Raw genomic sequence first — 27,553 nt, 5'->3', positions numbered from 1 at the left:
ACCCGGCACCCCCCTTATGTTCATCCCAGAAGTACAAAATTTGGCACGCGTATAATGAAGAACATAATGTACATGGTTTGAAGAAAATCCAACTATTATTAAACAAGTCGGGAAACCGGAAGCTCAGCGCTTCAGGTATGAAAGGTTTTGTGTATTTCCTTTATAAAGAGATTTGAATGTGCATTTGTCTCATTAGCATGTAGCACGTAAAATATGCATATATTATGTGAAAATTTCCACTTTCAAGTAATATTTACATTCATAGTCTTGAATTTGCAGAGAAGCGACAGTTTTGACCTAGTATAACTTTGTTAATAATAGTGTGATATTCACCAAATTTGGCAGGATCATGTTCTATGCTATAGCCTGCATTTCTGCAAAATTTCGTGATTCTAGAGTGAACTTAAGGGGGGTTTTCCTGTCAATTACTAAAAAATCTAGTAATGTATTATTATTAACTTTATTTTAACAGGTATGGGTATGGAGGGTATTTCGGAGCCTAGGCACCATACAGTGGCAGCCCCCTGATTTTTTTCAGATTTTTCGGTTGGGTAGTTTCTGAGCCCTACCCAATGTAGAAGATGCCAAATGTATGGGCATGGTTTCTTCCATTGTCATCTCCCCATTAAATGCATGATTTACAGTGGGGAACACCACTATACTCAGTGTTAAGTCCACGATAAGAAACTAGAGCGCATTAAATGTGCTAATTGTGGGTTAAATCATTTAGCGAACAATAAATAATGTAAAGGGTGCATGGATTACATTGAAATTAAACAAGTCGGGAAACCGGAAGCTGGACGCTTCAGGTACGAAAGGTTTTGTGTATTTCTTAGTACGTAGCACATAATATATCCATATATTATGTGAGAGTACTTTCCACTTTCGGGTGATATTGACATTCATAGTCTTCAATTGCTCAATTGCTGCAATGCTCTATATTATAGCCTATATTACTACAAAATTTCATGGTACTAGGATAAACTTAAGGGGGGTTTCTAACCAATTACAAAAAATTGTAGTAATATACTATTATTAACTTTATTTAAACAGATATCGGCATGGAAGGTATTTCGGAGCCCAGGCACCATATAGTGGCAGCCTCCTGATTTTTTTCAGATTTTTCGGTTTGGAAGTTTCTGAGAATGGCCCCCTTAAAGAAGTGATCACTTTCAACCCCCCGCGCTCCCCACCCTTCCAAGAAATGTCAAAACTAAGATCCGCTTCGAAAAGTACTAACCGAGACCTTTAATTTGATACCCCACATGACTATATTTGATGAAAAAAAAATTTACACCCCCCTTTTGCATGTATGGGGACCCCCCTTAAATTCGACGTAAACGGATGTAACTCACTGTATGCGTGAGCGTTCACAGTTCCCACCTTTCGACCAAATTTGGTGCCAATCGCTATAACCGTCTCCGAGAAAAATGCGTGTGACGGACAGACAGACAGACAGACAGTAAACCGATTTTAATAAGGTTTTGTGTTTACACAAATAGATAGATAATTCAAATAGATATAAGAAGTAAATCGGAAATATTGGTACGATCAATTTCTATACGTGCATTTATGTGTACAGTATTCGGAAATAGGCAGTTTGTTTGTTTAGGGTGAGCGTAATATATATGGCTGTAATATGTACGTATGTCTCGTAGTTTTGGAAAATATGAAAGATTATGTTGGATTTGTAGCTATATACGGATAGAAAAATGTGCGTTGAAATTTCTTACATAAGATGAACACAAGACCTTTATACACGAAGCGCGAGCTTCCGGTATTCCGACTTTTTTTATATTTGATGTAGGTTACATTCTTGGCATTTGCTAATAATATTAAACACAGAGTGTGAAGCGTATGAGGTTGACTATTATCAACGCAGGGCTTTCATCAAATGATTTATTTAAATCGCTTTCTAAAAAATAGGGGACATTGAATGTGACACGGAGCTATCGTACACTCGCCGCTCCTCACATCTTTTTCTTTTTCTTCAGCCTTTGTACCGTTCACAAGCGGGGTTGGCTCGTCGTGATCGTTTTCGTTATTTTTTTTTATCAAATGCCTGATCAGGATGTAATCGGGAGGCCTTTAAATCCCCATCCAGCGTATCAAGCCACCATTGTTTCGGCCGACTTTTTGGTTGCTTAACATTGACTTCGATGTTCAGACCAATATTAGTAAGTGAATTCTCGTTAGTGTGAATTACGTGACCACACCATCGAAAACGCCTCTCTAGCAGTTTTTCCACGATCGGTGCAAAACCCATATCGATCGGGGATATTCTCATTTCAGACGTGATCAAAACGTGTCACACCACCATTGCAATGCAACATCTTCGTCCCCATTACCGCAAGACGCCGTTCATTATCTTTTATAGTTGGCCAACACTCAGAACTATAAAGAGCCGCAGACGGACGACATTGTAGTAAATTTTAAATTTGGGACGTGCGCTGATACGTCGATCACAGAGAACACCAGTTGTGAAATGCCACTTCATCCAGGTAGCGTTAACCCATGAAGCAATTTCATTACGCAGTTCTCCATTGGCTGATAGCATTGACTCGAGAGATTTAAATCACTGAGTTTTGGCCAACGCAGTAACCTGCCCCTCCAGATATTTAAATCGCTCAGTTCTAGCAATGGCAGTAACCTTCCCAGAATTGAGCGATTTCAATATCTCTACGTTATGCTTCTCACATAGGGAAACACAAAACCTTTTATACCTGAAGCGTCAAGCTTCCGGTTTCCCGACTTGTTTGAATAATTTTTTCAATGTTTGAACAATAAAAAGAAAAAAATCTAATAAAATAGGTTTTTTCTTCAAAGTTCAATTTTTCTAAGCTCAGTTGCGTCATACTAAAGATTTTGTTCACCAAAATTTCACTACTTTCTCATTAAGAAGTCCATATTTAATATTTACAGCCAGCCATGTGGATATCATTGCATATATTTACCTGATTTTCATCGGTCTTGCACATTACCACACGTTTTTTGAAAAACCCCAAAAGTGAACTTTCGAAAAATTTAAAAAATTAATACAAAAAAAATTAAAATTTAAAAAAAAAAGTAATGATCCAGAAATTTAGTATTTTACTTCCTTTATATGATCAGTCATTTTATATTCGAAAATTTAATTTTTGGAGAATTTCCCTGAACAACGAAAAAAAGTGTTGCTCATCAACCCACTTCACTAGAGATTTCAAACATAATTTTTAAAACTATACCATTGCACAGCTACCTCAGTATTCTTCATAGTTTCATAAATCACTCTAAGTTTTAGAGAATCTTATTATCTACTCACTTTTAACGGAAGAATGTTAAAATATACAAACCTCAAGGTAAGGAAAAATACTCAAGTCCACAAGCCAAGGATCAAAAATATACCACAATATCGTTGCCTCCCTTCAAAGACTAAATCACATCAAGCACTGTTTCACCAAAGAACTCTTTTCTATTATAAGCACCACGAAAAAAAAAAAACAAGTTCGTATTCCTTTACTGTTTTTAACTTCCTCTCAGCTTCAAATCAATTCAAATATTGTCACAAACATCTTCAGCATATATAGGTATTCCAAAATACTTTAGGCCCATTCATCTCCATATAATGTACATATGTACACGCTCAGCTTTAACACATCTCCAAGAAAAACTTTGGATAACAGGAAACCATGGAAGAACAATTCAAAAGCCGCGAAGCCATAAGGACAGCATAGAAACCACCCACCGTATATTTTCACAATTGGGTATCACCACAACAAACTGTTGAATGGAAATACGACCAGTGTAGTCTGAACCGAAAAAAAAAACAAACTTTGAGAATCAGAAAGATTTCTATATCGAATACTGAACTATGGTAAAATCCTTTTTCAAAGATATCCTAATCCGGGTCACTGTTTGAACTTCACCGTTACGAATCTGAAATGCAAATGAACAATCTCCGGCAATCCACTCCGTATTTAATACTGTCGCGTCAAGAGGACACAATCACGGTCACTGTAATTGTAATCAATTTCAGAAGCATTCTATCCCATCAAGTCTTTGTCTTCTCACGTAGCCTCTTCTGCTTGCTCCTCGGTCCCCTCTACTTAAAATTTCGTAAGTGATTATCCTTGTTTTCCTGTTTCAGGAAACAAAGGATTCTATTTGGCGTTTCTTATGTTAAACCTTTAACTTCGAACCGCTTCAGACGAAGAGTTGAAATGTACTAAAGAAATACGTTATGTGCACGTCCTTAGCCGGCATCCAATTTGTTTACTGCTGAGTCTGAGGACGAACCGAAGCTTTGTTCACTGAAAGGATTAGGGAATACCGGCGGAATATTGGCTACTTATTTGATGTTACTTAATTTTTTCTATCATTGGTAATAGCAATGAAATGAGGATATCCGCGATTGTTATGGGATTGCACCGATCGTGGAAAAATTGTGAGAGAGGCGTCTTCGATGGTATGGTCACGCAATTCGTGCTAAGGAGAATTCACTTGCCAAGATTGGTCTGAATATCGAGGTCGATGGTAAACTACCAAAAGGCAGGCTTGATACGCTGAATGGGAACTTAAAAGCCTCGAGATTGCACCCAGATCAGGCATTCGATAGAGCCAAATGGCGAAACCGATCACGACGAGCCGACCCCGCTTGTAAACGGGTCAAAGGCTGAAGAAAAAGGAGATTGGTGATAGCATCTAATTATAAGAATTGAGACAAAGAGATCGTAATAATTACCCACATTTTCTCTCCTGAATTGAAAAAAATAAACTACTCAACCTTAGAATTTAAATGTTGACTATTTTAAATTACATGAATTTCATGTGCACTCCTCTCCCCTGTATAAAAATCCTTTTTAGCTAAGCGCAGGCTTTGAGCTTTCGAAGAACTTCTTGCTGAAACTTAAACATTTCAAGGATTCCCTTCAAATCAAAGTCAAGGTTCAGCTGTCGAAGAGGAAAGTTATATTTTCTGATAGTCTGACCGGCACGTCACATGTTAGCTCTAAATAATTTTGGTTCCTGAAACTCGTAACCACTTGTTGCTTCATTTACCTCCCTATGTCATCTCCCCTGACGCTATTGTCATCTTATCGATATCCCCCGCTTCCCTCTGCCAATGTTATGAATGAAAGCTACTCTGGAAATGTCCTTGCGAAAATTAATTTCGAGCATCCTGATGGGCTTTCACACAAAGAATTGTGCAAAGGTAATTGATGGAGGGAGAACTAATGTTATAGAAATTAGATAATTGATAGAAATACGTATGTGTATATTGAGGGTATAGATAAGATCTGTTCTGGAACGATAAATCATTGGCCAATAGAACGTAACGCGGCTACAATGGATTGGCAAAGGTCGACGATGGTTTTGTTATTAATGACAAGAAATTTATGTTTGCTTTGAAGGACGGGATCTACGGGTGGTATGGATTCATAGTATAACACATTTACTCTTCCAGTTGTACGCAATCTGAAGGAATAGCGAAGTTAAAATCCTTTTGTTAGTTTTAAAGGACACATTGAAATAAAGTAAATTCTTATTTGAAAAGAAGTTTTATTTTTATGTAAACACAACAATCGCTCAGCCCTCACTTTCTTTCCTCTTAATACCCGCCAGCATTTTCACACTTGATATTTTCGATGCCGCTTTTCTCGCCTCTTCAATAGCTTGAATCACTTTTTTCGGTTCTGTAAGAAACCATATCCAGAGTACTTGCTGGAATCGCCAAAACCGGTCAGAATGCTGCAAGACAAAATTATCGAGAAAAAGTATAAATTTTGTTATCTTATAACACATCGTTCAATAAGTCCCGGGACTAGCGTAGAGATGGCGCTAATAATGCCATTTATATACCAAGGTTCAGATAAGATGTGTCAAAATTTGATGTAATTCGAAACATAACCAAGAAAGCTATAGTGGTTAAAGTGACGCTACCTTTGCAATCATGAAAAAATGGGCCAAAACGAGTTTCGTGTGTTGATAAAACATTATTTTCTAATGGAAAAAAACACTGTTCAAGCGCAGCAATGGCTTGAAAAACGTTATCCGGACTCTACTCCGTCGAAAACAACCATTTGTCGGTGGTATGCTGACTTGAAACGCGGTCGTGCTGATACAAATGATGCAGAACGTTCGGGTCGGCCAAATGACGCAGTAACTCCCGAAAACACCAAGCAAGTATTGAAAATCGCGATGGGTGACCGCAAAATGGAAGTGCGCGAGATAGCTAAGATGGTGAACATATCAACTGGTAGTGCATTTACTATTTTGCACCAAAAATTGGCTATGAAAAAGGTTTTTTCCAAATGGGGGCCGCGTTTGCTCACAATGGAACAAAGGCAACAACGTATCAATGATTCGGAGAGCTGTTTGACACTGTTTACTCGCAATAAACAGGATTTTTTGCGTCGATATGTGACAGTGGACAAAACATGGATTCACCATTTCACTCCGGAGACTGGTGGAAGCCGCCCGAAGCGTCAAAAAACACAACAGTCGGCCGGCAAAGAGATGGCGTCCGTATTCTGGGATGCGAATGCTATAATTTTCATTGACTACCTCGAAAAAGGAAAAACCATCAATAGCGGCTACTACATGGTGTTATTGGATCGTTTGAAGGCCGTAATAGCGAAAAAACGACCACACATGAAGAAGAAGAAAGTCATCTTTCATCAAGACAACGCACCGTGCCACAAGTCAATCAAAACGATGACCAAATACAACGAATTAGGCTTCCAACTGCTTCCTCATCCTCCGTACTCGCCGGATCTGGCCCCCAGCGACTACTGGCTCTTTGCGGATCTCAAAAAGATGCCCCAGGGTAAAAGATTTGGCTCAAATGAGGAGGTGATCGCTGCTACTGAGGCTCATTTTGAGTCAAAAGACAAATCGTTCTACAAACATGGCATTGAAAAATTAGAGAAGCGTTGGAATGATTGTATTACACTTGAAGGAGATTATGTTGATGAATAATAAAGAATTTTGCCGATAAAATGTTGTTTTCATAGTTAATCCCGGGACTTATTGGACGATGTGTTATAATATCTAATAATAATTCTATAGCGTACCATTTTGTCCGTTATGTTTGCCTGTATATCACATCTGATCCGACGAATCATCTTCTCAATATCCTCTTTTGTTCTTCTCGCTTCATAGATAGGTTCTAGGAACTTTACATTCTCGAACATTGGTCCATCAATTGGCCCATCAAAAACATACGCCGAATATATTTTTTCTATAGATTTCCTACCGAAATCAAAATAATAGCGAAATTAATCCGAGAGGATAGGATCCTTCATACAAACTGTATAGAAAATACAATTTTCCTACTTACAAACTATCTAATAGTCTCAGCTCCGTACTGTAGTGCTTTTTCTCCACTATTCCTTTCAACTTATAGTTGGAGAGCCGACAGAAACGCTCATACTCATACAGACAAGCTTTTGCCGAACATGGTCTTTGGAGCTGTAGGGAAGCCACCAACTGATCGGCCATACGACTTACAAAAATCCCTGAATAAAAATTAGCGGGAATGGATTTATATTGTAACATGGATTCTATCCGTTTTGTGCATGCTTGGGCATCACTTGATACGTTCGTTTCATTGTCACAGAAGCTCTTAACCTTTTCCAGATCCAATTGCATCATAATCCATACCAGTTCATCGTAAGTTAAAGATTCAGATACGAAATTGGCAAGCGATTTCACCGTATCCAAACGCTTCCCAGCTCGTTCTAATTTTATTTTTGTATTCTCATAAAGGATATTTTCAATTTGCTGTTGCGACAAGCTTTGCAAAAGCGTTTCAAGCTCATTCATGAGCGCGTCGTAAGTAATACTCAAATGCTGATTGCTCAGATCCAGCTCTCGAATCTCATTCCTATAGAAATCATATTATCATAACTACCAACGAAAAATAATACAAAATTTATGTCTTACTTGAGTTGACCGGACGTCATAGTATGCACTTTACTAATGTCTAAATCCTCGGTCATCTTCTTGTACCCAGCAGTGCGTGTTCTCGCTTGCAATAATTTAAGTTCCGCGCCATGCAGCCTGAAATGTAAGCGTGATTTACATTCCCTTTCTCAAGTGGCAAGTGAAAAAGTGTACACTTACTGCTTTTCAAGAATCAGCAACTGATCAACGGTTTGATCCATTTTCTCTTCGTATTCTTCACTCTCGGAGCCAATCTGAAATCAAAATACGTTCTAACTGCATCCAAAAACATCAATTACAGTCTGTCAAGTAAGAGCGGGGTCGACTTCACCGACAGGTAATGCAAGATTTCGGTCTAATTCCTTCGCGAGCCGATAGAGGGAAGCTTTGTCCTTGATGCATTGTCAACAAAGATTCAGTTGTCGTTGATCTTTTGAAAGAGAATCACGTTAAACGCCATCTTTTTACTCATGATCTGAAATGGCGCAACACAATGACGAAGCCTCTGTTGACTGAAAAACATTTGACAAAGCGACTCGCTTGGGCGCATGAGAATATTGATAGAGATTTTGAAAATGTAATTTTTACTGATGTCACAAACGAGCAATCGCGACCACAACGATGGGTAGCAGGAAGTCGAGTTCGAGACGCCGACCGATATGGACCACAATATGTTCCGTGTTTAAAAACGTGAAATAAACAATTCTTGTAAATCAGTTAAAGACTTTGCTTTCTGTCTCGGCCCCTTTGACAGATCATAAGTGGGATATTCCTTTTCGGTTTCGGTGAATGCAAAATGCCGCGACAAAAATTCGCAATCGCAGATTTAACGTGCCCGGTATTACGGAAATTGCTGCGCGACCGGGAGTTGAGATCGGCCGGGAGTTGAGATCGGCCGGGCGAAAACCGGATTTAGTGAAGCGGTTGATCGACAGTGAAGGTAGCGATGAAATCAAATTGTCCGACAACGAAATCGAGGACAATGACGACGACCTTCGACAGACGGTTTCCGCTTTGGTGGAAAATGTGGCGTCAATAATGGCGGCCATTAAAAATGGCCAAGTCGGTGTACCACCCGTACCACCTGTTCCACCCGTTCCATCAGCTGTCCTACCCCAGGACGACGATGCTATTGCCGAAGCCCATCATCAACGCACACCATTCAATATTACCGCACCGACTCATTCAACGGCTTCCGGCGATATCGAGCCGACACTACGACGGCGCAACGAGACGATGACGTCAACTCGTCAACCGACCGCGGAATACGTATTTCAACCACGAGATGTTATCGGGATTCTACCAACATTTGACCCGCTCGACGATGTGTCCCCATCAGCCGAACAATTCATCGACCGAATTGAAAAATTGGCTCAGGTATATCACTGGGAGGAATACCTCGTTCTGTTTGCCGCTCAGGCTAAGTTGAAAGGTCCGGCTAAACGATGGATTGACGGATTGCAAACGACGTTTGCAACGTGGGAAGAATTCTCCAAAGCGCTAATTGCAGATTTCCCCAGTCGATTTACGACAGAAGATATGCGACAGCGGCTCGATAGCAGCCGTCGCGCACACAACGAAACAACCGAAGAATATTTTTTCCGCGTCTGCGCAATGGGACGACGGGCGAAGCTTGACGACGAAACGATCGTGTATTACATACGACGAGGGCTTTGTATGAAACCATTACAAACTGCCATAGCCACGATGCATTTCAACACGCCGAGCGAAATGCTAGTGGCCATACGACGATTTGTAGCGAACGATCCGGGAACGAACGATAGTTCCAATAGTGTTCGGGGTGAACGAACGAATATACTCCGATCGCCGCCGCTGCTGAATGCTGCAAATCAAAAACTCGAGGCTATGTTACAATTGTTTCGAAAGAGGGCATTTGTCGTTGAACTGTCCGAAGACGCAACGAAGACCACGATGCGTGAAATGCAAGAGAACTGGCCATGCGCAGAATGACTGCCCGACAGCCGCGCGAACAGAAGCCAACCGCCGAGAGACAATAAATCGTATAGCACAACACACAGACAACAAATTGCTAAAGAAGACAGTGGAAATAGGCGACGATGAATTTGAGTGTATTGTGGACTCAGCAAGTAGCTGTTCTTTGATCAGACAGTCTGAGGCTCAACGAATTGGACAGATTAAACAATTCGAGCCAGCACAACAACTTAAAGGGTTCGGTGGAGCTGTATACCTTTGCAATAAGAAAATAATTGCAACAATCAGAATTGACGACGTGATACTGGAGGGAGTTTTGTATATCGTGGACGACGAGCAGATGGATAAGCCGATACTCATTGGAACCGATATTCTACTGCAAGAAGGTAGGTGCTGCACAATTCGTGGTCGTGAATTTAAAATGAAATCGGAATTCGAGAACATACGAACCGGACCAATATCATCAATCGATAAAGAACAACTGTTTGAAGTATTGGAAAAATGGCATAAGTGTTTTTCTACTAATTTATCAACGATCGGTCGTTCAAATTCCACCGAAATGGAAATCGGTGTTACAACCAGCAAACCAGTCAGTCGACAGCCTTACAAGGTTCCGTTCCCGAAGCGATTGAAAGTGGAAGAAATGGTCGATGAGCTACTGAAAGCTGGAATAATTCGACCGAGCGAGTCGGAATATTCATCTCCGGTCATACTGGTCGCGAAATCAGATGGTACAGGCCGACTTTGTATCGATTATGGAGCATTAAACGCGATTACAGTGAAGGAACCATTCCCAGTTCCCAGTGTGGAAGAGCAAGTGGCACAATTGGCCGGAAATTCCTTCTTTACTACGCTGGATTTCATTTCAGGATATTACCAAACCCCGATTGCCGAATCATCGAAAAAGTATACGGTTTTCGCCACTCATATAGGCCAATATGAATTCAACGTAGCTCCATTTGGATTGACCAACGCTCCATTCAAATTCCAAAGAGAAATCCGAAAAATCACCTCGAGAATGAAACGACGAGTAGTATCTTATGTTGACGAAATCATCATACCGAGCAAAAATATCAAAGAAGGCTTGGAAGCGATGGATGAGTTCTTAGGAATATTAGCGGAAATCGGTATGACATTAAATATAAAGAAATGTACATTTTTAGCGACCGAAGTATCCTTTTTGGGACATCGAATCACTAAGGAAGGTCTTCTACCCGGTGAAGTGAAAACCGATGCAATCCAGAAATTCCCAACACCTAGTAATCGAACCGAGGTTCGACGGTTTCTTGGACTAACTAGTTTCTTTCGACGATTCGTTCAAGGATATGCTCAGATAGCTTTACCGTTAACTCGATTGCTGAAAACGAAGGATGCGGAACCATTTACATGGACATTTCTTGAGCAGGAAGCATTCGATACCTTACGAAGAGCTCTTTATCATCCACCGATTTTAGAGATCTACGACGTCAAGCGACAGCACGAAGTCCACACGGACGCGAGTTCGAATGGAATTGCTGGAGTGTTACTTCAAGAGAGCGACAACGGGTTAAAACCTGTCATGTACTTCAGTCGGAAGTGCTCGGAGACCGAAGCGAAATATCACAGTCATGAGCTAGAGGTTCTAGCCATAGTCGACAGCCTGGAACGGTTCAGAATGTTTTTGATCGGAAAGAGGTTTCGTCTCATTACTGATTGTGCTGCAATAACATCTACGAAAAATAAAACGCCGTTACATCCTCACATTGCTAGATGGTGGCTACGTCTGCAGGAATTCGATTGTGAATACATCCATCGAAGTGGTGACCGCATGCGACATGTAGACGCTCTGAGCAGAGCACCCGTAGAGCCTCCAAACCCAACCAAGACAGTCGCCGACCTCGTCCTTAAGGTGGAACTCGATGAACACGATTTCTTGACGACCATCCAGCTGCAGGATATGAAGTTAGCAAATATTGTCAAAGTTCTTCAAGGAATGAGCTCTGAACAAGCGACACAGATTCGACGCGAATACGTTTACAAAAATAACCGTTTGTACCGCAAAGTTGACGATCAGTTTAGATTCGTTGTACCGACGGCAATGCGATGGAGAGTAGTGTGTACGTACCACGATGACATGGGACACTTTGCTGTGGAGAAAACTTTAGATCGATTGAGGAAAGATTTTTGGTTCCCGAAAATGAGAAAATATGTCAAATTATATATATCAGCATGCATTGAATGCGTGTACAATAAGACGGTGACAGGGAAGGCCGAAGGGCAGCTATACATCGACACTGTGAAACCTATTCCCTTCATGCGATTGCACCTGGATTATGTAGGACCACTGCCGAAGACGTCACGAGGAAATCAATATATCCTGGGAATCACCGATCCTTTTACTAAATTTACAGTCTTAAAAGCCGTTCGTAGCGTAAACACCCAGCCAGTAATACGAGCGTTGAATGAATTGACTTCGTATTTTGGGCTACCAGCTATTGTCGTCACCGATCGAGGCACGGCTTTCACTTCTCACAACTTTGCCGAATACTGTAAATTAAACGGGATCCAACACATTCAAACAGCTGTTCGAACACCTCGAGCCAACGGCTCAATTGAAAGAATTAATCAAACGGTTTGCAAATGTCTTCGAGCCAGCTGTGTAAGCGATTCAGATTGGGACACAGCTATCCGCGACATCCAGTGGACTTTGAACAGCAATACAAATGCAACGACCAAATATAGTCCGAACGATTTTCGATTTTCGATTTTCGATTGCGGGACGTTGTTCATAACCGTCTCGTACAAGCCATCCACGATGAAGCGAACGATTCACAAGAAAGTATCGATATCCGACGGGAAAGGGCAACTAAAGCGATTGAAGCCGAGCAGGCAAAATGGAAGCAGCGATTCGATATGCAGCGCAAGAAGCCTTCTCAATATCAGGAGGGTGATCTGGTCGTGATTACCAACGTTGCTCCTTCGACGGGGTTTTCTCGAAAGCTGGAGCCGCGATATCGAGGGCCATATGTAATTTCGAAAGTCTTAAGGTTCGACCGATACGTCGTTGAAGATATCGAAGGTCTCCAACGTCGACAAAGGCGCTTTAATTCGGTGTTCCACGCCGAACATCTTAAACCGTGGTGCACAGCTGCACCTTTCCTCGACAACGATACCAATGGGAGCGACAACGAAGAAGACCCGGGGAACGTGCCCGGCCAGGAGTCCGATTTGTCAGGAGTGGCCGAACTGTCACAAACGAGCAATCGCGACCAGAACGATGGGTAGCAGGGAGTCGAGTTCGAGACGCCGACCGATATGGACCACAATATGTTCCGTGTTTAAAAACGTGAAATAAACAATTCTTGTAAATCAGTTAAAGACTTTGCTTTCTGTCTCGGCTCCTTTGACACTGATGAATGTTCTATATGGGCACGTACTGTCCTCACGCGAGCCTGGTCAACTTCCACCAATAGGCTTGTTCAGCGGACCGTAAAACATGGAATAAAGGTGCATCTTTGGGGCTGCTTCTCAAAGCAGCGATTCGGCACTTTGCAGCTCTTTACTGGCAACCTAAATGCCAAGAAAATGATAAAAATCTATAAAAACGCTTTACTGCCACCTGCCAAACGATGGTTCATTACAAGAAATGAAGATTGGATTCTGCAGGAGAACAACGATCCTAAACACCGCAGCAAGGTCTGTACTCAGTGGAAGACTCAATCTGGCATCGTTACATTGGATTGATCGTCGCAGTCGCCCGATGCAAACCCTATTGAAAACGTGTGGGCATATATTAAACGGAAGCTTCGTGAAAGACGCACATACACTTTCAAGCAGTTGTCTTACGAAATTCGTCGGATCTGGAGATCCTTGCCACTAGAATACGCCGTAAAATTAGTAGAAAGCATGCCTCGGAGATGCCAGGCAATTATCGACGCCGGTGGTGACTGGAGTTTCATCAAATAAATTTTTTTATAAATTAACACGACACCGCTCTTACTTGACAGACTGTATATCATTGTACCTTTGCTTTCAAATTTGTCTTCATATACATCTTCAGATATTGCTGGAAAAGGTCTGATTTTGTGAAATATTCATCTAAAGGCATTTCATGGATGAAGAGTGGTGGCATTTGCTAAACAAACAAAAAAATGAAGTTATCTCAGGTATTTCAGAAAAAAAAACAACTTCGTACCGTTTCCGTAAAACAACTTCGTAATTCAGCATTCAAATCCAAATTGTTTTTCTGTATTTCCTGCAGCTCTTTCGCCTTTTCCATAGCGCTGCATGTGGCTTGTTCTAAACGATTCTCAGTATCATGCACGGAAAGTTCAAGATCGCTAATTTCCCGATTCAGATTGGCTTTGGTTTTCCTAGAAGCGTTTGTTATAAAAAAAAATAGATTGTTCCCTTTCATCTACTTACTCTAATTTCTCATTAAGTTGCATGTAGCTCCTTTCCATGTCCTCCAACTCCCTAATTTCATTTTTCATATTATTGAGATCTTTATCAGTGTAAGACAAAATTCCGGGATGTCTCTCTTCAAGACTTTCAAGCATGTCTTCCAATTCTTCACCGTCAAACCATTGGGCACGTTCTTTCAAATTGTTTTCTCTAGAAAGGGAAATTAGAACTATATTCATGAAAAACAGGCGAATGATCAAGGCTGGTGTTATGTATGGGTTTCAACTAGTTTTAGGAAACAAAGGCAAATTAATTATATGGTTACAAAAAATCCCAGACCTAAGCGCACTTGAAAATTAACTTCAATTTTGGCAAAGACTTTCTAAGAAGTTTCCATCCCTCTTTCATTTATTTCGCCACATTTAGATAAATCGGCTTCATAGGATAATCGTTTAGGCAATTTCCAGGTAACCTTCAAACCTTCTTCTGGTGTGCCTTTAAGGAATATCATTTCTAGTTTTTTGTTGAAATTTTATTTTAATGCAAAACAGGATATTCTATGCTTTTTGTGTTTTTTTTTGTGTCTATTGAAGTGAATGTTATATACAGAAATAACCTTGAAAACCTGTCCTGGGAGACCCTGATCTAGTGACTGTAATAATGAACATAAAAATTTCTTAAATTTTTGCCAAATATGATTAGTAACTGACCATCCAGGTTCGAATTCGAATTTATAATAAAGTCAATATCCTGGACACAGCCTCATTTATAATTCTCAATAAGCACAGCTTTGAGACATGTGCAACATTTCATTCGCTTTATTCAGTGCCAGTCTGACGAAAGAGTGCATTTAATAATATGCAGCATTTCTTCTTTTTCTTACATTTTGGCACCCTTCTTTCAATTTCCCAATTCCCATCAATTCCCATCGCGCATTACATCAATGAGAGTCTTCCAGCTAAATTTAAACCATTGCCAAGCCACTCAGGACCTGCTATCTGTGTTTCTATTGTCTGTGAGCAGAGTCTCCATCAAGGCGTGTGGGAAACAGACGTAAGTGGAAGTATATTTGGCGAAATACTGAGTTTACTGGAATGGCTGTACATATGATGTCGCAGAAATATCAAGCATGCGAATCCTCCATTCCAGGATGAGCCTACTCAGAAGCGCAATCCTAACTATTGGTGGAACGATGACATAGCGAAATACCGTACGGAATGCCTGAAATGCAGAAGTCGTAGTCAATGCTGAAGAGACATTCCAGATTACGAACAACGATATCTTAAGTATAAAAATCCGCACAAAAGATCTAAGTGGGCCATAACAAAACGTGAAAAGTATTGTTTCGAGCGACTCTGCGATGAGGCAAATGCTGACCCATGTGAGAGTGCGTACAAAACGGTTATGCCGGCAATAAAAGATCAAAAGTTCCCTCCTAGTACGCGCCATAAATTGCTCTATGAGATAGTTTCGACATTGTTTCCCCTACATACGGAATTTACCTTCCTAGTGATACCAAAGAAGTAGCCGACCCTCTCATTCGCGCGATCCTTAAAAAATACGACAACATAACTACCGAAAGTAGTCTCTCGCAACCAGCTAATCATGATGTGCAGCATCACATCCGCACTAATGGCTCCCCTATCTTCTCGAAAGTGCGTCCATTACCGCCCCAGAAGCTCGCTGTTGCTAAGAAACAATTTGGTATATTTTTAGAGGAGAGTACTTTCAGACCATTAAACAGCTGCTTTTCTTCGCCATTACACATGGTTCGAAAGCCCAACAGCGGATCGAGACCATGTGGCGATTACAGACGTCTGAATGGTTAGATCATTCCAGACGGCTTTCCCATACCACTCATCCTCGACTTTGCGCACAACCTCGCTAACTACTGTATTTTCATGATTTTGAACTTAGCCAAGGTGTTCCACCGAATTTCTGGAGTTCCAGAAGATATTTTTTTTAAAATGGCAATATGCACACCCTTCGGGCTCTTCGAGTTTACACGAATGCCTTTTGCAACGGCCTCAGCTTTAGTCTGCCCCAGCAGAGTTGTTAGCCCTGATGAAGGGAACAAGTGGTTCCCGAAATATATATATATATATATATACCAGGCGTACCAGGTTTATCCTCACCTGAGTTGCAAACGCAGAGCTGCATGCGGTCCGGCGCGTGTCATGGGTTGCGGATAATGACATGACCTACCGGGTCAGCTACGAATATCGCAAGTTAATCTTGTAAATAAGTAGCCGCGAACAAGCAGAACGTTTCCCTTTGTGTTCGTCCTCCCTTACCGATTCTTCCCGATCAGGGGGAGTAAACCCGCTTAACAAATCCGTAATCCGGGGCGAGGGGATCGACGCGCCTATCGGATGAATTGCAGTGACGTTACACTGTATTTCAGCGGCTCCACTCCAAATACCTTCCCTACCTTTGGAGGTAACCATGGGACATTGCAACATTGGGGCTCTGTTGCAGGGCTGACTGGTTCCCCATTACTCGTGGGAATAAAATTGGGGACTTTGGTTTAAATTCTTTAAATGGGACCCCAGGGACACGAAGACAGTACCCAACACGGTTAAGGGTCGTTCAATAACATCAGAGCGGCTCTTCGCCCTTGGATGTTTTGGCGGTTATGCCGTCAACCACCAGGGACGGGAGACCTAGGCGTCGTATGGTTTGGACGAACCAACTCAACGAATTTATCGTCCGCGCCTATTACCGTGTCACGGATTTGGAACGGAATCCATCAGGGTACAGACATCGACTACATGACGCGTTCATAACCCGATTTCCGGAGCTAAGTCATGTTACGGAACAGAACGTCGTCAACCAGTACCGGGTGATAGTGAATAACAACCGAGTTGCCTTACCAACTAGGCAACAAATCTTCCAAGAGGTTTCACTTGAGCTCGGACTGGAGTCATCAAATTACCGGACTAGTCAAAGGAGTAACACAAGTACTCCACCTGTAAGGCACTCCATGAATCCAGTAGTCAGGAGAAGCTTAGTAACTGGGGATGTCGACCCAATTTATAATGAGGCTTTGACCGCATTCCAGGTCGCATTCACAGAGTATGCTGAGATTCTCCCAGACGCTAGGCCAAAGATCCCAAAACTGAAGTTTACTTCGACAACTACTAACATCATTGCTGCCGTTGACAGAATTTTGGCTGATCGTTTGGCTAGTGAGACTACTGCTACAGAGGTTCACAGCCTGATCTACGTTGCAGCTGCCACGGTTATTCGTCTCCATAACCAACATCTTAGAGCGAATAACAGAGGTATGCGCAGAGGGACTTTACCGTTCTGGGTGTTTCGACTAAACAAAAGAGTCGAAAAGTTGAGAAAGGAGATTGGTCGTGTGACGCAAGCACTCCTTGGAAATCCATCACCAAGAGTGCACAGATGCGTTGCGATCATCATTGGAAACTACCATCTGTCCAATGATATGCCAATCGAAGAAATCCTCGAGGTGCTGAAGCAGAAACTTGTGGTATGCTCCAATCGCATCCGTAGGTATCAGAAAAGCTTTCAGTGAAGGACAGACAACACCTTGTTCCTCCAGAACCAACGAGGATTCTACAAAAAACTCATTAACTCAGGTAGGGAAAGTAACCTCAATCTGGATCAGGCAGAAGACTTCTGGAGAAGTGTTTGGAGCGAATCCAGCCGTTGCAATTTAGAAGCAGCGTAGCTCCCACACCTTATGCGTTCATGCGAGGCCCTCCCCGAAATGACCATGCCTGACGTAACTGAAGTCGACGTTAAAGCAGCCCTTGACAAGGCAGGTAACTGGAAGGCGCCAGGAGTTGACAAGATTCACAACTTCTGGCTGAAGCGGTTCAAGAGCACTCACAGGATATTGGCAAATCAATTTAATCAGATGATTGCCGATCCTGATTTAGTTCCACCATTTTTCACCAAGGGGATAACTTTCCTCATCCCCAAGGAACAGGGTGCCTCTTGCCCTTCAAAATGTCGACCAATTACTTGTCTTCCTACCATCTACATGGTCTTCACTTCAGTTCTGTGCGCGAACATCTCAAAATATCTTAATGTTCATAAATTGATAGCTGAGGAGCAAAAAGGATGCGCAAAAGGCTCCCGAGGCTGCAAAGAACAGCTTATAATCGATACGGTAGTTGTAAAGCAGGCTGTCCACCAAAAACGAAACATCTCGACAGCCTACATCGATTATAAATCAGCCTTTGACTCCATGTCACATTCGTGGTTACTACAAGTGTTACGCTTGTATAAAATCAACCCGAATATCGTTCTTCTACTGAGAACAGTAATGAAGAATTGGAGCACGAAGCTATCGGTATCTTCGCAAACATCAGGAGAAATACCAATCAGGCGTGGCATTTTCCAAGGCGACTCTCTAAGCCCACTGTGGTTTTGTTTGGCTTTGAATCCGCTATCCCATCTTTTGCATGAAAGCAAATACGGGTTCCAAGTCAAGCATGGCATATTGTCGAAATGTAGATTAAGCCATTTAATGTACATTGACGACATCAAATTGTATGCCAAAGACGAGAACCAACTTCGCTCCTTGCTGGACATCACCATCCAGTTCAGCAGGGATATCGGCATGCAGTTGGGTTTGGAGAAATGTCGCATAAAAACAATTGTTCGGGGAAAACACACCGACAATGAAGGATACAGCCAAAATAACATCCAAAATGAGGGCATGGATTCGGACAACGTCTACAAATACCTCGGCATATTGCAAACAACAACACCTGCTGTGGCAATAATTAAATCTAAGTTGCTGGGGGAATTTGAGCGGCGTCTGGATCTTGTCCTTAAAACTGAGCTGTACGGGAAAAATAAAATCATGGCAATCAACACCTTCGCCATTCCCGTAATTCTATACACTTTCGGTGTGATACAGTGGAGTAATACTGATTTAGAATCTGTCAATAGACGGGTAAGGGTAGTTCTTGCAAACAACAACATGCACAATAGAGCTGCCGAAAAATTGAGGATCACTATCCCACGTCATCAGGGAGGAAGGGGGGTACTTGATTTAAAAACGTTGCACTACAATCAAGTGCATTCTCTTCGTGAGTTTTTCTATGAGAAACAATCCTCTAGCCAAATACATCAGGCTACCGTCATGGCAGATAATAAATTATCTCCTTTGAACTTGAGAAGCAGAGAATGGGATCCCATGTCGAATGTTACTTCAGTCCAACAGAAGATCGACATGTGGAAAGAGAAACCCATTCACGGAGGTCATATCAAAAATTTGTTGTTGTCAGGCATTGACATCGAGGCCTCCAACAAATGGTTGACAAATGGTGTACTTTTCTATGAGACCGAAGCATTCCTAACTTCAATTCAGGATGCTTCGCTCCCAACAAAAAATTATAAACGGTACATTCTTCACGACTCCTCAATCACCAACTCCAGTTGTAGGTTATGCAACTGTGAAGAGGAGACCATCCAGCACATAACATCTGCAGGATGTTGAGCGGTACCGAGTACACCAATCGTCATAACTCCGTCTGCAAGATTCTCCATCAAAACCTTGCGTTGAAGTATAACTTAGTGGCAACCTACCATCCTTACTATAAGTATACTCCGCAGAGAATCTTGGAAAATGATCGGGTCAAACTACTGTGGGACCACACTATTGCCACCGACCACAGTGTTAATCATAACAGACCCGATCTAGTTCTGCTTCTGAAGGAAGAACGAGCGTGCTTTATAATCGATGTAGCCGTACCGTTGGACCGGAACACTGTTGAAAAACAGCACGAAAAAATCCGGAACTACGGCCCCTTGGCAGATGATATGAAGCAGACTTGGAGACTACAAAAGATCCAAGTAGTCCCAGTAATAATTTCAGCGACGGGATTAGTCCCGCAGAACTTACATAAAGCGCTGAAAACGCTCGATCTTAGGGCTGGACTATACATGGAGATGCAAAAAGCGGTTATCCTTGCAACCTGTGCTATAGTCCGAAGAGTCCTGTCCGGTAGCAATCTGACCTAATGGGTTTCAGTCTTTATCCGCACTGTCTTCAATATAAGATCCATGTCTCTGTAGTGTAGAACCTCCGCGTCATTGGCTGAAGTGTTTGCGACAATCGGAATGTAGTAATACATTTTCGCATGGTCGCACACACTTTGCGTTAAAACGCATCATCGCTGTGATGCGGGTCTTTGGATGTTGCCTTCAGCCCATCCTTAGGTTGGTCGCCCCTCGGTCCGGTTGGGCGGGAAGAGGGTCCATGGGCTTTTTGAACTATATGGAAGATCAATAAATAACGAATAGAAAAGGCAAGACATCCAGCACATGTCCAGCAAAGACAATGTAGTTCCAGACGCTTTGTCATGCATTTGAGAGATCAAAATCCCTGGCACATTCGATTTTTCGGCAATCGCCGAGGCACAGAAGGATAACGCAGTGCTTCAGAGCCTCAGGAGCAACCCCAAATACAAATTTCGGGGGTGATAGACAGACAGACAGACAAACAGTCAGTGAATCTATTTTAATAAGACTTTGTTTTACACAAAACCTTAAAAATGAAGAAAATGAATTACAAACAGGTGCTACCCCGAATTATTGTTACCAAGGGATAACATGACAACATGATAACGAGGTTACACTTCGATAAAAAGTTTGAAATACGTTGGACTAACAAGGCAAACTGGGAGAGCGTGACTGTGACATACGACTTTAACCAACAACTGATTACTTGGTACACTGATGGGTCGCTCACAGTAGAGGGAGCGGGTACCGAGGACATTGGTCCAAGGAAAATGAACTTGACGTCAATGGGTAAGCACGCTAGCGTCTTCCAGGCGGAAATATACGCCATAGACAGATGTGTCCCCTTTAATCTCCAAAGGAACTACAGGAGGCAAAACATTGCTATCCTGATTGATAGCCAAGCGGCGATCAAAACCCTTAGATCCAATGAGGTGAAATGTAAACTGGTATGAGAATGCCTTGAGAGACTGAATACGCTCGGCTCGCTCAAAGAGGTCCGGATACTCCAGGTTCCAAGCCATGTTGGGTTGGAAGTCAATGAGGGAGCGAACGAACTAGCCAAGAAGGGAGCAGGGACGCCTTTACATGAGCCAGAACCCTTCTGTCGAATCAGAAACGAGTTCATGGCTATGGTATAAAAAATGAAGAGGAACAGCTGAGGGATTATACTGGGCGAATCTACCAGGAATGGAGCAGCCCACGGTGCTTATTGGGGGATACGAACCCAGGCGAACAAAGGACTGTTTAAACGTCACCAAGAAGCACCTCCGTGTCCGGATAGCTGAGTGGTTAGAGCACAAAGCTATCGTACGGAAGGCCACGGTTCAAATCTCACTGGTGGCAGTGGGATTTGTATCGTGATTTGACGTCAGATACCAGTCGACTCAGCTGTAAATGAGTACCTGAGTCAAATCAGGGTGATAATCTCGGGCGAGCGCAATGCTGACCACATCGCCTCCTAGTGTACCGTTATGGTCTTGAATGAAGTGCTCTAACACACTTGAAGGCCCTGATCCAATATGGATTGTTGCGCCAACGATTATTATTATTAAGAAGCACCTCCAAATCATAGTGGAAATTCTCACTGGTCATTGCCGACTAAACTATCACTTAGAGAAGCTGGGGATATCTGCGGACACTGCCTGCAGGTTCTGCGCAGAGTGTGTTGATACCTCTACACACATTCTGGGACAGTTTGGCATTTGTGCAAAGTTGGTCGAGACAACTGGGAGGACACTTAATACCAAATGCAAAGTTGAAAAATGTGTAAGTAGGGAATATACATAAATTCCTAGCGGTTATAGGCTTGCTGGAGATACTACAGTTAATGAGTACACCATAACCAGTAAAAGGGACACAATAATTCTTTAAGGATGCAGGGCGACATCCGCTCAATAGAATAATAACAATCCTCTCCAATTAATAAGGGAGCGCCTTTCGATTGTCACTTAATTTAAAATGAATTGTTAATCCCCAATTCAAAGGGAAGTCATTATAGCAGTGCAGTAGGCCTTCGACTCAGTCCCTGAAACGCCTTCACAGGGCTTCAGACAATAGCGACTCGTTCCGCCTCCGTTCTTAAACCGACATGGGGCCGTCTTTAACTGATAAAGGTCGGAACCTAGTGTGGAATACAAGATTCTTGCTAATAAAGCGAAAGTTAAGACGATTTAGGCATATGGCATTCAGCTATAGAGGATTATCACCACCAGGATGCATTACGAATAAAAAAAAATCCATCAATACTCCAAGATGCTTCTTTGGAAGACGAGATACTCGAACTCGTGAAAAAAATATTTGATTAAATTGAAAACCCATCCAAACATACTAGCCAAAATCCTTTAAAAAACAATTAAAAAAGGCACAATATTCTGTGAGCGAAAATGCTCTAAATATGCCTCACTCCGAGTACTGTCGTTCCGTGGTGTCTACAATAGTGTCGGGAGATTTTATAACTTATTGTTAGCTCTTTCAAGCAGATTCAATAAATAATACATGTAGTGCGGAGGAATCTTACTAACTCCGCCATGCTATTAACATAGTATGCTGGTCCCAAGCCCAGGTAAAGGAGGAGGGTTTGAGGCAACGTTCTCTGTACTATTCTCAGTAAAACAAAAAAAAAATGCTGAGATCAGGGAAAGAGATAAATAGAGTATAGTTGGAGTTATTCTACTATGCTAAATCCTACCTGATCTCTCTTGGTGACAGGCCCCGCGACAGGTCGACCAAGAAAATGCATAGAATATCGTTACAAACATGATGATCGGATTGAGTCACACGCCTCGGAGAAATGCTAGGGCGTCCACCTCAGTCGACGCGGCAGGACGGGCCCCGGTCCTGTCGAGAAATGGGCAAGGGTTCTTGACGCATGGACGGCGTCAGGACGTAAGCAAGTTAGTCCGCACACAACAAACAAAACAAATACGTGTCTGCACGCTAAATGTTGGTAACCTAACTGGAAAGACGGAGGAACTCGCAAGAGCCCTTCGGAAAAGGTGCATTGACATCTGCGCTCTGCAAGAAACCCGATGGTCTGGTGCCAAAAGCTGCGACATTGAACGCGAACGCGGTAAAAATGGCTACAAACTTCTCTATTTTGGTAACCCACACACTCAATATGGTGTTGGCATTGCCATCTCAGAGGGTTTCCGTGATGCCATTAAAGAAGTCGAACGATTTGATGATCGGCTGATGAAGCTCACCATTATATCAGCTGATCGCACTATTCATTTCTTCACCGCGTACGCACTACAGACAGGTCCACCTGATGCCGAGAAAGATGCCTTCCGGCAACTTCTCGATGAAAAGACTTGTCACGTGCCTGCTGACGATTATATAATCATTGCCGGCGACCTTAATGGTCATGTGGGTGAAAAGGCAGACGGTAACAGGTGCCATGAGGGAAAGGGGTTCAGAGTGCGCAATGAGGGTGGCGAGCGTATAATCGATTTTGCGGACACCCATGACCTTGTACTTATGAATACATGGTTCATCAAACAATTGTCTCATCTTGCTACATTTTATAGTGGGAACAGTGAAACGCAAATCGACTATATCCTCGTAAGACGCCAAGATTTTACCACTGTCACTGACTGTAAAGTCGTTTCCTATGAGACCATCGCACCTCAACATCGGTCGTTGATTGCCGTCCTGCGAATTAAGCCACCGATAAAACCAGCGTGAGGAATGCACTGGCCCGCCGCGCATTAAATGGTGGCGATTTGGTGAGAAGAAAGAAGAAACGCTCTCACTCATACGATTGCCGACCATTACGAATGTGGAAGAATCATGGAACCAAATGAAAGACACGATCCACAAAGCGGCCTCTGCAACGCTCGGGGTCACCAAGCCGGGTAAGCGGTACATCAACCGAGATACTTGGCTTTGGAATGATGATGTTGAAATGAAGGTCCGTGAAAAGAAACGCCTCTACCACAAATTTCTTGACGAAAAAAATGCCTGCTAATTGGCAAATTTATAAGAATGCCAATCAGGAAGCAAAGAAAGCGGTCGCTGTCACCCGAGCGAACCATTTCAAAAATCTTTACGATAAACTGGACACTCGGGATGGCGAGAGAGATCTGTATCGACTTGCTAAAAGCCGTAATGAACGCACACAGGATATCGAACACTTCTGTTGTGTTAATGACAAGAACGGTACTTTGCTTACCAACCGTCGAGCCGCAACGGATAGATGGCGAGAATACTTCGAGCAGATTTCAACTGAAGAATTTGCTCATCCTCCACTTCCACAATCATTGCCGACATTTGGAGCAGTTCCACCAGTCAACGCAACTGAAGTCGAGGTGGCAATAAAACGAATGATATCGGGGAAAGCCACAGGACCTGACGACATCTCATCTGAGCTCTGGAAAGCGAAGAGCTGGGACCCAACACTGTGGCTCAGTGAATTCTTTAACCGGGTTATTCAGGAAGGAAGAACACCATCTGACTGGCAAGAAAGTACCACTGTTCCAATATGGAAAAAGAAAGGTAGCCCAGCAGAATGTTCAAATTACCGTCCGATCCGGTTACTTTCCCATACCATGAAGATTTTTGAACACATTCTTGACAACCGTATTCGCGAAATCGTTGAAATAACCGTGAATCAAGCCGGATTTGTCAAGAACTGCGGAATTACTGACGCAATACACGCTGCGTGGTTACTCATGGAAAAACACCGTGAGGAGCATCACCCTCTTTACATTGCCTTTCTGGATCTAGAGAAAGCATTTGACCGTGTACCACACGAACTCATCTGGTATGCTTTACGACAACACTTCGTGCCAGAAGAACTCGTGCGCTGGGTTCAATTGCTCTACCACGATCCGAAAAGTAAAGTTCGAAGTATGGCGGGTGTATCAAAACCGCTTCGTGTCTCTGTTGGAGTTCATCAAGGAAGTGCCCTCTCACCACTCCTCTTTGTCCTTGTTATGGACACCGTCATACGGGATATTCAACGTCCAGCGCCCTACACACCGCTTTATGCAGATGATGTTTTCCTAGCATCTGATAGCAAAAATGATCTCGAGCAACTTGTTCAAAAACGGAATGATCGCCTCATGCAACAGGGTCTCAGATTGAATTTAAACAAAACTGAATTTTTGACGACCGATCCCCATGAAACAGGCACAATCACTGTCAGCGGCAGTGATCTGCCCAGAACTGAGCGATTTAAATACCTCGGGTCAACGCTATCAGCCAATGGAGAACTGCGTTATGAAATTGCTTCACGCATTAACGCAACCTGGATGAAGTGGCGTTCCACAACTAGTGTCCTTTGTGATCGACGTATCAACGAACGTCTCAAATCTAAAATTTACCGCAATATCGTCTGTCCTGTCGCTCTCCATGGTTCTGAGTGTTGACCGACTATAAAAGACAACGAACGACGTCTTACGGTAATGGAAATGAAGATGCTACGTTGGACTAGTGACGTCACACGTTTAGATCATATCCGAAATGAGGATATCCGCGATCGTTATGGGGTTGCACCGATCGTGGAAAAGTAGGCGTCTTCGATGGTATGGTCACGCAATTCGTGCAAACGAGAATTCACTTGCCAAGATTGGTCTGAGCATCAAAGTCGATGGTAAACGACCAAAAGGCAGACCTAAGCAACGGTGGCTGGATACGCTGGATGGGGATTTGAAAGCCTCGAGATTGCAACCAGATCAGGCATTCGATAGAGTCAAATGGCGAAGCCGATCACAACGAGCCGACCCCGCTTGTGAACGGGACAAAAGCTGAAGAAAAAGAAGAGTGCGGAAGAATCTTACTCATATATTTCAGCATCGGCCGGGATATTACTTTCGGTTATGTTGTTTGCCATCCAATTGAAGAAATTTTGCATGCCATCCGCATACAATATCCATTGATTACTTTCATCGAAACCAAGTTTTGTGAATATTGGGTTGCTCTGTTAATAAAAAATGCTTTGTAAATCCTCAGAAATTGCCACAAATGCAAGCAAATTACCTTCAGAAGATCACCCATTTGAAATGTTTATTTTTTGACCTACAGAATTGACAATTATTAACGGACAGCAACTGAATTCCTATGACACCGGATCCTTCGCAACCTATCGTGATCTATGGAAATTAAATTTTCTCCTTTTTCCTATCTCGCATTTACAAACAATATTCAACACTTTCCCAAGACGGGTTAGCAGCTAAATTTCAAACTTCAAAAATTCAAAACACTGTTAGCATTACCATATGCAAACTCTTAGGCGTAATCTACTTCTATTCTTCTACCGCTGCAGTGTATATCTGTGTTATAAATTGTCAGCAAAGCGCTTCTATGAGCTCAAATTAACTCAAATATCCTTATCAAATCAACTATATTTTGATTAACAAGATTTAAAGAGTTTATATTCAATTCACTGCATTCAAACGCCTATACAACACCAAGCAAACACTGCTACCAACTTAAGAATAAGACAACTGTCAATTATAACAATAACAAAAGAGATCAGTGTTTTGCACGGAGAATTAGTCATGGCAGGACTCAGAGGTAATTTCTAATTTTCCTTTAATATTAGACTTATCATCTTATATTTTTCAATTTGAATTTCCACGCTTCTTCGCCACAGTGTAAGTATTTTAGACTGAATATATTTGTACCATTGGACATCTCTAATAACTCACATTTTAGTATTTTGTTGTCGGCATTCCTAACATGTCTGGGAATGACATTTATAATATTGGCTTGCGCCCTGCCAAAAGTTTGGTGGCCGTTCTTCGTAGTTTTGTTCTATGCAGTGTCAGTACTGCCCATGACCATCGCTCGACGCCGTAGCCAGGATCTATCAGGCACTTCGCCGTGTTCCGAGTTCGCGTTGTTTCTCACCGCAGGAATCGTTCTGAGCACTTTCGCGTACCCAATTGTTCTCGCTAAGAGCCAAGTGGTAAGTAACATTTGGTAATTCCTACGCGGAAATCTTTAATGTTAATTATTACCTCCCATTGCAGATAAGGTGGATGGCTTGCAATCTGACGCTAGCTGGGAACGTTATCATGTATCTCACAATCATAATGTTTGCATTGCGGGAGAATAATGCCGAGGGTGCCTACGGAGGAATGTTTTAGATGGAGTTCATCAGTAGTTGCATTCGGGAAGTGTAAATAAAGCATCGAACCCATAGTAATCTCGTGCTTGTGCGTGATGTGGAGGGCAGTTAGGCGATGTAAGCAAACACTAACCACATAAACCTTATCTTTAGACGTAAGATTCATACATTTTTATTGTTTGATAAAGTGGCTAATAAATATACTATTTAAAGGAGAAA

The 27,553-nt window shown here is 42.4% G+C and overlaps 2 protein-coding genes across 3 annotated transcripts; one reads left to right on the top strand and one right to left on the bottom strand.

Annotated features, from left to right (window-relative positions):
• Positions 1-5,518: 5,518 nt before the first annotated feature.
• Positions 5,519-26,397, bottom strand: LOC119647014 (augmin complex subunit dgt3). The gene is made up of 10 exons (XM_038047752.1): positions 26,242-26,397; positions 26,043-26,182; positions 14,281-14,469; positions 14,051-14,228; positions 13,880-13,990; positions 8,104-8,177; positions 7,924-8,040; positions 7,319-7,864; positions 7,053-7,230; positions 5,519-5,727 (listed from the first exon to the last, which is right to left on the bottom strand). Exons 1-10 carry the CDS (start codon positions 26,257-26,259, stop codon positions 5,566-5,568), a joined length of 1,713 nt encoding a protein of 570 aa, XP_037903680.1. The 5' UTR covers positions 26,260-26,397; the 3' UTR covers positions 5,519-5,565.
• Positions 26,398-26,657: 260 nt separating this feature from the next.
• On the top strand, positions 26,658-27,553 carry LOC119657902 (vacuolar protein sorting-associated protein 55 homolog). Of its 2 annotated transcripts, none has more exons than XM_038065062.1 (3): positions 26,658-26,778; positions 26,920-27,172; positions 27,237-27,553. In XM_038065062.1, the coding sequence occupies exons 2-3, from the start codon at positions 26,954-26,956 to the stop codon at positions 27,351-27,353; spliced, it is 336 nt and encodes a 111-aa protein (XP_037920990.1). In that variant the 5' UTR covers positions 26,658-26,778; positions 26,920-26,953; the 3' UTR covers positions 27,354-27,553. The 2 variants fall into 2 exon arrangements, with proteins under 2 accessions (XP_037920990.1, XP_037920997.1); XM_038065069.1 differs by having other exon boundaries at positions 26,745-26,858.

Source organism: Hermetia illucens, chromosome 1 (assembly GCF_905115235.1).
Source record: "Hermetia illucens chromosome 1, iHerIll2.2.curated.20191125, whole genome shotgun sequence".
Classification (NCBI taxonomy): Eukaryota; Metazoa; Arthropoda; class Insecta; order Diptera; family Stratiomyidae; genus Hermetia; species Hermetia illucens.
This window is presented reverse-complemented; position numbering and strand designations above follow the sequence as displayed.